We start from the raw sequence: 13,149 nt of genomic DNA, 5'->3' as shown, positions 1-13,149 counted from the left end.
GGCAGCATATTGTTGAATACTTTTTCATATGTTTGTTGATAAGTTGTATTTCTTCTTCTGTGAAATGTCTGTTCAGTTCCTTAGCCCATTTATTGGTTGGGTTATTTTGTTTTTGGTGTTTTTTTTGAGTTCTTTATATATCCTGGAGATTAATGCTTTATCGGAGGTGCACATGGCAAAGATTTTCTCCCAATTTGTAGGCTCTCCTCACATTATTGTTTCCTTTGCTGAGAAGAAGCTTTTTAATTTGAATCCGTCCAATATATTGATTCTTGATTTTACGTCTTGTACTTTAGGAGTCTTGTTAAGGAAGTCAGATCCTAGGCTGAGGTGGTGAAGATTTGGGCCTATTTTTTCCTCTATTAGGCGCTGTGTGTGTGTGTGTTTAATGTTTTTCTTTTTCAGTAGAGTTAGGGTCGAGGAGGATGGGATTATATGTTTTATTCATCATAGTTTTTCATCTTGATATGTATTAAGTGCTCAAGGAACCTTTGATTTATGAATATACTGCTAATTTCTTTTGGTTTGTTTCCCACCATTGAGTCCCTTTTTTTTTAGCCTGATGGCTCGAGTGTTGCAGTACCTTCACAACTAGCTCCTCTGTTTCTTGTCTTGCTCCATTTCTCTTTAATTCTGTTTGTTATTCCAAGATACATTTCCTTTAAGAAATATGGGCATTCGTCTTGTTGCTTTCCGGAGAGAAACTTTAACAGAACCTTTATTGTCTGTAGATTAAACCCAACATTTTAGCCTGACTTTATGTACCATCTTGAAACTTAGCCTCCAGAATTTTTATTATTTCTATTCTTAAATAGTTTTTTTCTCTTGCCAAATATTCAGTTTTCCATGAATTTATTGAAAGTTCTCAATTTTAAGTTTTTGCTCATTTATCTTTCCCTTCATGGTATAAATAATAATAATGGAATATCAGCAACTTATCTGCCTTATGAAATTCTAATCCAAGTCCTATTTTTAGGGCTAGCTCCAATGCCACTCAAATTAGAATAGAATTCTTTCATCTACTTAGCATATGTAATAGGCACTCAATAAGTGTTGAACTGAATTGTCTTCTTTGTACATTTGACCTTTTGAGATTGGTATGAGTAATAATTTTCTCATATTTTAGTTGACTCATGGAGGCAAGAGCATTTTATTTATTTTTTATTTCTTATTACAGTCTCTAGAAATAGTGCTGTTTTTACTCAGTTAACATTACTAGCTTAAACTTCTACAAATGACAAATTATACTATTAATAAAGAACAAATAGGGCTGGGGATGTAGATGTAGCTCAGTAGTAAAGAGCTCCTGAGTTCAATCCATAGTAGCAAAAAAATTAAATTTGAACGAGAAACACATAATGTTATTCATTAGTCTTATGATCTGTTGTTGAAATGCTTCAAACATATGCTAGTCTAAAAGCTATGCTTAAGTTATTGACAATAAGCTTGTAAATTGGGATAAAGACTGACTGTAGACTGTCCAAAATATTAATAAATAATATTATTGCTTCCTCATTATTATAGGTATTTAAAAAAATATGTTAGTAAGCAAAGGAAATGAATGCTGGGAAATATAGAAATAGTCTTGACCTACCATTTGGAAGAGGTGGTGAGTCAGAAAGTGCCCACAAGGGGGCGGGCTCATCTAGATAAATTTGACCAAAGGCTTTTCTTGTTATGCAGGTAAAAATGCCACTTTTACAAATGTATTTCCAGACATGTCTCTTCCCTTCCCCTAGGAAAAAGAGTGGACACTCACCAAAACAACAATTCTTTCCCATTTTCTAGTACATTTATTTTGGATGTATGATTTTTTTTTTCCAAAGGGGAACAGAGCTTTTATAGAATGTGAATTGCCTTGCAAGCTCAGACAAATTTATGATTGAGTGCAGACACAAATCACAAATATATCTGTTTGTGTGTGTGTGTGTGTGTGTGTGTGTGTGTGTGTGTCTGTTTGGCTTTGTCAAAAGCATTTTCATTTTTTAAGCATTGTCATCTTTTTGTGAGGAAATGTTAAATTTTGCAAAATATTCTTTTTGGATCATTAGTTCCAGAGACAGGCAGTGCTGCATTTTTTATTGCTTCATTAATCCCTGTAGCCTGAGGTTATGAGAAATTCCCCAGCCTTGAGATTTGAACAGACTTTACTGGTCTTTCCACCACAGGTCATGGCCTCAAGTAACCTTCAGTTTTTTTATCGAGTACCTGTTTTACTTTTGGCCTCAACATTATCACTAGCAAACACTTATTGAGTGCTCCTTTATGTGAAGTTTTTAAAATAGTTTTAGGGAGTAAAGAGAGCATATGGGGTTCAGGTCCTAGCCTTAATGTATTTGACTCAGGGGAATTAAACATTAAAGGAAATCATATCATTTGGAGTATGCTAAAGCAGTGAAATCATCATTGAGAGCTATGGGATAAACTGAATGGAGAAATCCTTCTAAACTCTTCTCAGTTTTTCATGGCAGGCTTTATGGAAAGAGAAGAATTTAAACTAAAAGGATAAAAGTCCTAGGTTTAGTGGCTGGGCCTGTAGCTCAGTGGCAGAGCACTTGCCTAGCATGTGTGAGGCACTGGCTTCGATCCTCAGCACCACATTGAAATAAACAAATAAAATAAGACATTCTGCCCATCTACAACTATAAAAAATTTTATTTTAAAGTTTTTAAATCTGTAAATGGATGAACTTCTTTGTGCCATAGCTTTTTATATGAAGAGGTGGACAAGCAGAAGATACTAGAGCTGATTGGTAATATTTGCTCTATTTTAGGGTATTTAGAATATAAAACTTGTTAACAACAAAACTACACTTTGCTGATCAAACCAAACTCTTGGTATTAACAGTTTATAATCCCCAGTGGAGGAATATTATAAGTTGATATAGTTAAACAGTGTACAGAATTTAACAAAGTAAAGTAGGCCTTAGAGAAATTAAGTACGTAGCCAGAGTTCCTCCCTGAACCCCTTGCTACACTAATTTGTACTAACTGTGTTTAGGACCAAATGAAAAGAATGTTTTGAAATACGGTGCCTGTTCCATATTTGCATTCATCACAAGCTTTTAAATGTTGGGAATCTCTGAAGACATTATTGAAGTTAATTTGAATGATATTAAATTTTCTAGGATATAGTGCTATCATAATTAGATTATATTTTGTATCCTAGAATATACTTAGCTCTTTTCCTACTCTTTCAATTCTTTTATTTATCTTTACTTTCTAATAAGATTTTATCAATTGGGCCGAGGTTGTGGCTCAGTGGCATAGCACTTGCTTAGCATGGGTGAAGCACTAGGTTCTATTCTCAGCACCACATATAAATAAAAAAAATAAAGGTCCATTTGTGGGGAGGGAGATCTTATCAATTGAGGGAAAAGGAAAAAGAATATATAGGCATTTTCTTTCCTCTTGGCTGTTTTTAAAAAAATTATTTCCCTTTGCTTTTTAATATGTTTATTTAGTTGAATATAGTTGTGATTCAACAATTTCTAATTTTATGGTTTACTCATAATTTTGTGGCCAGATAGATGTGATGTACTTTAAACATCTCACATCAAATTAAGTAACTCATTACTGTATTATTAAGTCAGTATCAAATATTGTTCTTCAGTCTAGAGAGGGTCCAATTTAAATCCAGGTTAAGTGACCCATCCTAATTGTCATGGTGTTTCATTGGCAGGAATAAAATCCAGATTGTCCGTGTTACCTTCTAGTCCTTTATCTGCTATTCCCCACTGCTTTAAGACTTAGTTCAAAGGCCAGTGGAGCTCTGGCATTTAAAAGAAAAAGTGTAATTTTATCCAGAGAAGGTAAATGTATGCCCTAAAATGAAAGAAAGACCAGAGGTCCAGACCATGGCCAGGTGTTCCTAGAAAGAGCTAAATTGGACGACTAAATTGAAAAAGTTTGCCTGCTCTTATAAAGAGTTTGTTGCTGTCTATTTAATTAGCAAAGTCTTAGCTTGTTTATTTATGTGTTTTTAAATATACCCAAGTAATGAATTCATATTCTGTTAGTGAGTTTGTTGGTAACTTTATTGTGTTATTTCTGACATTGAAGTACTATTATAAACATGCTTCTGTGAAGTAAAACTTCCAAATAGCCTTGATTTTCATTCTTCTCTCTGGAATATATTTCCCAGATGGTGATGACTGATTGTGGTAAAGGATGACCAGCTCTCCAGTGGATAAAACAAAAGTAGAGTATGAGTATTAAAAAGAAAAAACTGAATTAGTCAAAATTGAGAAGAGTGTGATGCCAAATGACTTTAGAGGATGAGAAGACAGTAAGGAAGTATTACTAATTAAAGCATCAAATGTGACCAATATCAAGATGTATAATTTCTTTATAGATAAAGTAAGAGGCTTCATGTTTGATAGTTAGAGCCTTAGAAGTGTGTTTTTTTGAACAGTAGGCCAAAGAGCATGAAAAAATTCCTGAAAGAAGGATCACTCATATTGTGAGAAATGAATCTTGACTTCAGTTCAGTTTTCATAGAGACCAGCCAAAGATTTCTCAGCAGTTGTTTAAAGACTTGTTTTGGGGACAGAATTCACTTAGGAGTGATGTGCGTAAGAATTACATTTAGGGAAGAACTAAATATAAAAGAACTGTGTGTAATAGCAGGGAAACTGCTTGTAGATAGGCTAGGTTTGGATCATGCATACAAATTGAGTGAGATGTCATTTCAGAGGGTACAAAGCTTGAGTTATTGATAAGGTTCTAATAAAAACATTAATTTCATTTCTTTACAAATAACTTTGTTATTTATTGCTTCCAGGTACATGAGGGGCAAGATAAAATACAAAAGATCCCAGAACAAACGAATGTAGAGTGAGATGAAGAGCATATTATAGGAGTTTAAAGGCAAAAAAGCTTCCACTGTGTTTGGGAAGACTCAGGAAACCTTTTATGTAGTTATTTGAGGTCACAGGACTTGAGGATGGGTGGTATTTTAATGTGTGTATGTGTGCTGGGGAATGAGGATTAGTGTGGAAAGTAACATTTTACTGGATGGAGTACAAATGAAGCAGAGAAAGCACTGGCTAGTGTTGAAGGCGTAGACAGGAGGGACAGACTTCTGCTGGAATTTTAGTGATACACAGAGAGAACAATTGCGTGTCATGTTGAATTCATTCAGTTTATTCATTCAGCAAGTAGTTTTTTTCACAGATCCAGCTTTGTCTTTTCTGATCTCTTTATATTTCTCCCTTGTTGATATTTTATTTCCATTTTTTCCTTTTTCTAGATTTTGTATTTACCTTGTTCTTTAACTTGTTTTTGTAACATTTGTTTTTTATTGCTGTATTATTATTATACATATTAGGGGATTCATTGTGCCATATTTATATCTGCACATAAAATAATAAATCTCACATAAATGATGAATCTCATTCCCTTGCACTTTCTCTTTCTCTTCCCTCCTCTCTCCCCCATCTCTGTCTTATTTAGTTGGTCATTTAACTTACTAATTTTCTGTTCTTTTGATATCAATATTTTGGTTATATTTTTCCCCTTTTATTATATCCTACAAGTTTTGAAGTATTATATTGTTATTATTCATTATTAAATGGTTTTGTTTCCATGTAGATATTTAATCCATAAATTATTTAGAAGTGTCTTGTTTTTTAATTTTCTACTTTTATTGAATTCTAAGTTGATTGTTTAATAGAGAGTGTGTCCTGTTTGATATTGTTTCTTGAAATTTGATGTGATTTAGTTTATATCTTAATGTGTGGTTCATTTGTTATAAATGTTCATATGAGATTATAAGTAATATTTTCCCTCTTATTGTTGAATTCATAGTTCTATAATGCTTATCAACTCAAGTGTTTATAATGTGCTTTTCACAAATATTTCTTAATGTTTTTGTTTCCTTGACCTATTCAGAAATGAGAGAAATATGTTGAAATGTCTCATTATAGAGTATGGGTTTGTTGATTTTTTCCTTTTTGCTCAGTTTTTGTTTTGCTTTTTAAATTTGAGGCAGTTTTTACAGTACATACAAATTTAGAATTTTATGTTTTCTTGGTAAATCTAAACTTTCAACATATAACATGTAGAAACCATTTATCTGTCTTAAAAGCTTGATATTGATATATCTTCATTGTTCCTCTTGTTTTTGTGTAGCTTACAGTGTTGTAGGGGAGATAGAAGATTAAAATGCTATGGAAGTAATAATATGCTATTTGCATGATACAAAAATTAATATTGTAGAAAGAGATATGAGACATTTTGGGGGGAAAAGATACAGTTAAGCAAAGAAAGGGGGATTAGGTGTGTTCACAAATGGTTGGTAGGAAGGATCTACAAGGAGGTCAGGTCAGGTTGCAGTACTAAATAGAATGGCCCTATAAGACTTCTTTAAATGAAGGTCTTTTGGTGGTAAAATTGCTTTGGTTATATACTTACAAATGTCTTTAATTAATTTCTGTCCCTAAAAGGCAGTTTTGTTGATTAATCATTTCTTTAAAGAAATCATACTAACCACTCTCTTCTGCAAATTGAGCTTTTGGGATTTTAGCTGTCATTTTGGTGATCTTTCTTTTCTGTCTGCTCCTTTCCTTTAACTTCTTGGAGATAGATTCTTGTTTTCCATCAGTTCTGGAAAATTTTGAGCCATTTTTTCTTTAAATATTTCCCCCCTTTGTTATGCCTATTTTCTCTAAGTAGACATAGTATATTCTTTCATCCATATCTCGTCACATTTATTTTGTATTTCCCATCATCTTTTTTCTCTTTTGCTTAGAATTATAATAAAATGTGTATTAAATGTCTTTTATGTACATAAAAAATATTGGAAAATTTGTTCAGGGTCTGATGTTTTAAATTCTTTGTTGTGTTCTTTAAATTTATATAACTGTTAATTTTTTTTTCTTATTTTTAAAGGTAAGATTTCCTTAGAATAAAATGCATACATTTATTTGTACAGTTTAATGAGTTTTGACAGGTGTATACAATCAAATAACCCACACTTCTATCAGATACAGAATATGTCCATTATTCCAGAAAGTTTCTTTATGTCCCTCTATCATTAAAGCTCCTCCATCCCAAGACAACCCTTCCCCGATTCTTTTCACCACAGTTTTACCTGTTATACTTCATATAAATGAAAACATATATTATATATTATTTTGTATCCAGCTTCTTTTAATCAGCATATGTCTAAAACATTATCCATGTTGTTCTATGTATTATTAGTTCCTTTTTATTGCTGAACAATCCTCCATTATTGGTGATATCATAGATTTTTTTTTTTAATTTGTTCTTCTGTTGATAAACATCTGAGTCATTTCCAGGTTTTGGCAATTGCAAATAAAGGTGTTATGGACATTCTTCACAAATCTTTGTATTATATATACACATTTAGATTTCTCTTAGTTAATACAATTTAGTTGCTAGGTCAGAGCTAGATTTATGTTTAATGTTGAATTTTAAAATTTTGATTTAGAATTAGAAAGCTGTGATTGACATTCCATAAAAATTCCAGGAGCTAAATTGGATATATTTATTATTAAATGTTTAAACTGATTTTTAAGTCTTTGAGATGTGTTATTTGAAGTATTTTGATAGGATAAATGCAGTTTAGATCTAGTTCATATCATCCCAGTACTTCATTGTGGGCATAAATTAAATAAAATCAGCATCTGAGTAAGAATAAAAATGATTTAAAGCTGCATAAACCTACTTATGGTGGTTTTACTATTCACTTGTGGAATAATCTATGTTATGAGTGTATTCATCTGGTCTGTGCCATCACTTATACATACTCACTAGACATATACACTAAAACTTTCCAACTATTCTGTTTTAAAGAGAAAAAAAAAAACCCTAAAATTCACATTTGAAAGATTTTCTTTAAAAACAATATTAATACCATTACTTTTTATACCTGTAATGATGTAAGCCCCAGAATACTGGATAAAAATTCTACCAGTTGAATAGCATTATCCTTTGCTGTCTTTAAGCATTTTAGTTTTTTAGGTAATCCCCAGAAATTTGTTATGGTATAAATTTATAACTCAAGCTATAATACAGATCACATGAAATCCTCAATAAAAGCATGGTTCATCCACTTTATTTTTATGTTAAGCTGAAAGATTCTAACTTTTCTTAATTTAAGAAATAAATAAGGGGTTTTATGTAGTATGAAGTTTTATTCTCCGTTCTAAATATGTTTGGTAGTCATTTGAACTGTACTACAAAAATGATTAATGCATACCTACTACAGAAAGATTCTTATAGCTTACAAGAATCATTGTTTGTGGTTTTGGTCAGCAGAGGATGATTTTCTATAGAGGAAAGGGAAAAATCATTGGATATTTCTACATCCAGATTTTCCCTGGTTTCAGTCAATCCAGACACAGAAGAGAATCCTGATATTTCTAGCTAAATTAGACTTTGTTTACCCATAGTTGATACGCTTTAGCCCACAGTGGCTCCATTGTCAGGGGCTGATTTGTGGGAGTTAAACAGAACCAGGTTAGATCTCCTGTGTCTAGAGCCATCTTTCCTTGTTTCAGATACTCAGGTATATTAAAGCTTTAGGGAGATGTTATTGTATTGTCATGTAGGGCACACTGATCTGCATAAGTGGAGGCTTATGCTGGTTATAATGCTGCTCTTAAACTTAATAAAAGTATATAAGGAAGCTTGGCATTTTTTTAAAAAAAGTGTCATTTCCTTTTTTATTATTATATTAGGATAATCCCATGACATCAATTTTAAGATGCACTCATACTTTTAATATTAATTCTTGTATTTTAGCTATTTGATGTTTGAGTAATTCTGTGCAAAGGAAAGACCATGTTAATGAGACAAGTGATGACAAGTGATAGAATGGTGTGTTGTGGCATATTTCAGTTAGAAAGCAGACTAGAGGTGTAATTTTCTGGTGGGAAGTATCTTGTTTCAAGAAATTCGTTCTTTGTAGTATAGTTTACATATGTTACTTCCTTTGATTCTTACAATAACTGTGTAATTGCTATCTCTAATTTGGAGTAGAGAAAACCAGAAGTAATTACCATTATCTTATGGTTACATTAAGAGAATTTTATTTCTATATTTTCTACAATACTTATATTTTCTATGTGAGCTTTATGTACATGTGTTTGTTCTGCAGGGAACTATAGTTTATACAGTTGCTTTTTAGTCACAATTTTATCACAAAAGTAATATAAATAGCATGTTTCAGTCAAGGACAATAGGCACATGTGTATCTGTGTGGTGATGTATTTTTAAGTATTTATGGAGTGTAAGAGTGTAATGGTAGCTCTATATAGTAACAGTCATTGTGTGTTTTTTAACCCAAGATTTCATTCCCATACAAATGAGCTCTGTGAAATTATTATGGCAAAACTACCAATGTTTGTCTTTCACTTAATTTATCTGCACTTCATAAAAATGCTTAAATATTACTTCATCATCCTTAAATTTGCTTTGCAGTATGTGAAGTCTATGAAATAATTCTTGAATATTTATGAAGTAATTCTGAATTTTGCAGGTGTTACATACCCTTAGGAATATGTAGCTTTATTTGGAACAGAATCCTCTGTTTTTTGCATGATTTTTCATTTTTTAAAACCAAGTTAAATAAATTCATCTATATAAAAAATCCAGTTATATTGACATCAGTTTTTGTATCTCTCTGCAGTAGTTTTGTTAGGCATGAAAGTTCCAGTGGTTCACCATGTCCTGATTGAAATGCTAGGAGAATTGTTTTATAGGTAATATATGTGTATCAATATATATATGTTGTGTATCCCCACTGTAAAGGTCTATTTTGCAGAATGCTTGGATAAAATCAGCCAACTGCAGTTGATAAAAAAGAACTAATCCTTAAATGAGTAGATTTTAGGGACTATGGGTATAGCACAGTTATAGAGTGCTTGCTTAGCATGCATTAGGCCCTGAGTTTGATCCCTAGCACCACTAAGAAATGGAGTCTGGGTGGATATTAAGGATCCATACCCCACTTTACATACAAAACACAGAAAATTATATATGTGAGATTATACATCTGTTAATTATCTTGATTTTGCAATTCTGCAACCTATACTTACATTAAAACATGTTGTACAGTGTGTGTGTGTATGTGTGTGTGTGTGTGTGTGTGTATGTGTACATATGTATATATATAAAACTTTTGTTGGTCAATTAAAAAGTAAGAGAAGTGACATTACTCCATAGAACAGAGGGTGAAATAGGAAAGCTATAATTTGATTATTCACTAGAAGCAATTACCCTTATCTACAGGGATAGATGAAGATAGTAAACTTTATTTTACATTGTACCTGGACTAGAAGAAAAAATAGTATGTAAATGTTTCCAGAACTTTATAACTGGGGAAAAAGGCAAGAAGTGATTTCTGATATATATATCCCTCAATAAAACATTTCCAAAAATAATCTTAAGCAACTTTATTTTATTTTTCTTGGTGCTGGAATTCAGGGTGTTATGCACTCTGTGACTGAACTACATCTCCACCTCCACAAAATAATCTTAGGGAAAAAATACCCTTTCTTAACTTTTATGTTGTTGTTCTTGAGAAAAGTTAAGTATGGGAGTTATCTATTTCAACAAAGAAAACTGTGCAGCATCAGTGCAGGATCAATACTTTATATGCCTGGTGGTATAATAGTGGTGATAGGCTACCAATTGAAGGTTGTACAAGTTAGAACTCAAATCTTTTTTTATTGACATAATGTTCATTTTAGGTGATCTAAGTTTCTCCTTCAGTAGTTCTGTGCCTATGATATTGTTTTCCTCAGACTGGAGCAGGTGTTTGGCTGATGAGGAACCTATGGGATGGGGGTACTATCACACCTTGTTTCTCAAAGTAGGATCTGTGGATGAGCATCAGCATTATCTAGAAAGTTGTTAGATATACAGTTTTGGCCAGCTCTGAGATTACCCCATCAGAATCTGCTTTTAAACGAATTCTCCAGATGATATGCATGCATATTAAAGTTTGAGAAGTTCTGCTATAGAAGTCATATGACTTGGCCTCTGGATGATGGACAGACATTTCTGTACCCAATGTTGTAAGGAGATAAAGTCTTAGAAATTATTAGAATAATAAAACAAATATTCACCTTTAAGGCATAGTTCTCTTTAGAGATTATCCAATTTCTGTAGTAAAATGTTTTTAATGCATTTCTGTACTTTGTTTTTAATCTTATCCACAAAAGAATATAAACTGTGCTTGTTCAGTGAGATAGTGGATCAAGCTTTTCTCAATGAATTTATGGTCAGGCACCTATCCTTGAAATTTAGGTTCCTGCCATAAGCAAAATTGTTATTCTGGGATGTGACCATGCAAATTTATTAGCTAGAGTGCCCCCATGTGTGGTTAAAGAGAGATTAAGAATATGGTGCTCATTTCAGCTAGTTAACCTTTTTCTATCAAAGTAAATACATCATAGTGTTTCAGTATATTTAGTGGATGCTAGAATTTAGACCAAGAAATGTTACTGTCTAGATATAAGTACCTTCCCCTGTCAAATTTAATGTTAATTTTTTTTGCATACTCTACCTTCATTTTGTTTAAGGAAAACTCTTTTGTTTGCCTTTTGCTTCCAATATTTAAAACCACCCTTCAATGTCACTCAACTTCTGAGATGACTCCAGGAGTGAATTGACATTTCTGGTGGTTGCCTTGGTGTGTCACTTTGTTTTTAGGCAGGAATCCCTCAGTACAGAGTTTTGCTCAGTAGTATAAACAGTAAACCACACAGGAAGGGAAACTATTCTTGTTGAACCTGGGGTTGTGCCTGGCTCTTTCACATATGCTGGGAAGGGGAGTACGGTAGGGTCTAGGGTTTGAAAATCACTGTCAGTCTAAGAACACTATTGTAACTACTATTAACCTAGAGACCTTCCGTAACCTTCCTTTGTAAAATATGAGAAAAAGATTACTTTTTCACAAAATTTTTTCTTGTCCCTACCACACACTTTTGATTTTTTATCCAGTAATTTGTATGGCACACGTGACCCAGAAACCTCTGTGGTAGGAGACAGCTGCAAATAGTCACTAAATGTAAAATGTCTTCAACATGTGGGACCTGGGACAAGACATAGAGACATAAAGCTACCTCCTAAGAACATAGAACTTTCTGGCCATACATGTGAGTGATATATCAAACATATTAATGATATAGCAGAGAAGGGACCATACCATAAAGTTTATTGCAGACAAGGAATTATAAGAGAAAATGATGATGTAGTACAAGGTTGTAAATGTCATTTTCTTCATTTACCATGCTGAATATATTACTTTTTGAAGTTTGTATATAACATATTTTGAAAATACTGATGTTAGAGGTGGGATTGTGGCTCAGTGGTAGAGTGCTTGCCTAGTGTGTGTGAGGCACTGGGTTCGATTCTCAGCACATTTTAAAAAAAAATAAGGTCCACCAACAACTAATAAAGTATTAAAAAATACTAATATTGGGATTTATTGGCTCACTTATGCCAAAGATCTTTTTCTCTATAAATTCTCAATCACAGACTTAATTCCTGAGTTTGGGAGATACTGCTATATATTTTATATTGATTTGATAGTTTTTCCCTATTAGGCTGTTATTGGGCTGGGGTTGTGGCTCAGTAGTAGAGCTGTTGCCTCACGTGTGTGAGGCACTTGGTTCAATTTTCAGTACTGCATATAAATAAATCAATCAACAACTAATATACACACAATATGTGTATATATATATACATATATATGTACATAATTAGTCTTATTAAAGGAAAATAAAATATTGTTAGAGACCCTTGCTTTCATGATGTTTTAGGGGAAAATACATTTTGACTTACACAGGATTTAAATGGCAACTTGCTAATAGATAATTTTAGGAGATTATTTAAGTTTCCACTTAGGATTAGTTCAAATACTGTTGTGATTTTACTGAAAAGTGCTGTGTAGTCACATCAGATTGTTCCACACTCATGCCCCTTTTGCCCTACAGGAAAATGACTCAGGCACTTTGGACACGGTGGGCGCTGTGGTTGTGGACCACGAAGGGAATGTTGCTGCTGCTGTCTCCAGTGGAGGCTTGGCCTTGAAACATCCAGGAAGAGTTGGGCAGGTAATTAATTATAGGATTCATACACTAGTTTTCCAAAATGAAACATGAAATTTTCTAGTTCA

The 13,149-nt window shown here is 32.8% G+C and overlaps 1 protein-coding gene across 10 annotated transcripts in view; it reads left to right on the top strand.

Annotated features, from left to right (window-relative positions):
* Tasp1 (taspase 1) overlaps window positions 1-13,149 on the top strand; it is a 275,265-nt gene that overhangs the window by 100,017 nt on the left and 162,099 nt on the right. For 7 of the 10 annotated variants that reach the window (XR_007350526.1, XR_007350528.1, XM_015482972.2 and 4 more), the window contains one exon: window positions 12,968-13,087. The exons of the other annotated variants lie outside the window; for them this stretch is intronic. Coding sequence is in view for 5 of the 7 variants with exons in the window: in XM_015482972.2 (XP_015338458.1) it covers window positions 12,968-13,087 (120 nt within the window). In the remaining 2 variants the exon portion in view is untranslated. Of the gene's footprint in view, window positions 1-12,967; window positions 13,088-13,149 lie in introns of those variants that run through there. 10 annotated transcript variants of the gene reach the window in all.

Source organism: Marmota marmota, unplaced genomic scaffold (genome assembly GCF_001458135.2).
Source record: "Marmota marmota marmota unplaced genomic scaffold, marMar, whole genome shotgun sequence".
Taxonomy (NCBI): domain Eukaryota; kingdom Metazoa; phylum Chordata; class Mammalia; order Rodentia; family Sciuridae; genus Marmota; species Marmota marmota.
Note: the sequence above shows the minus strand (reverse complement) of the source record. Positions and strands in the feature narration are given on the sequence as shown.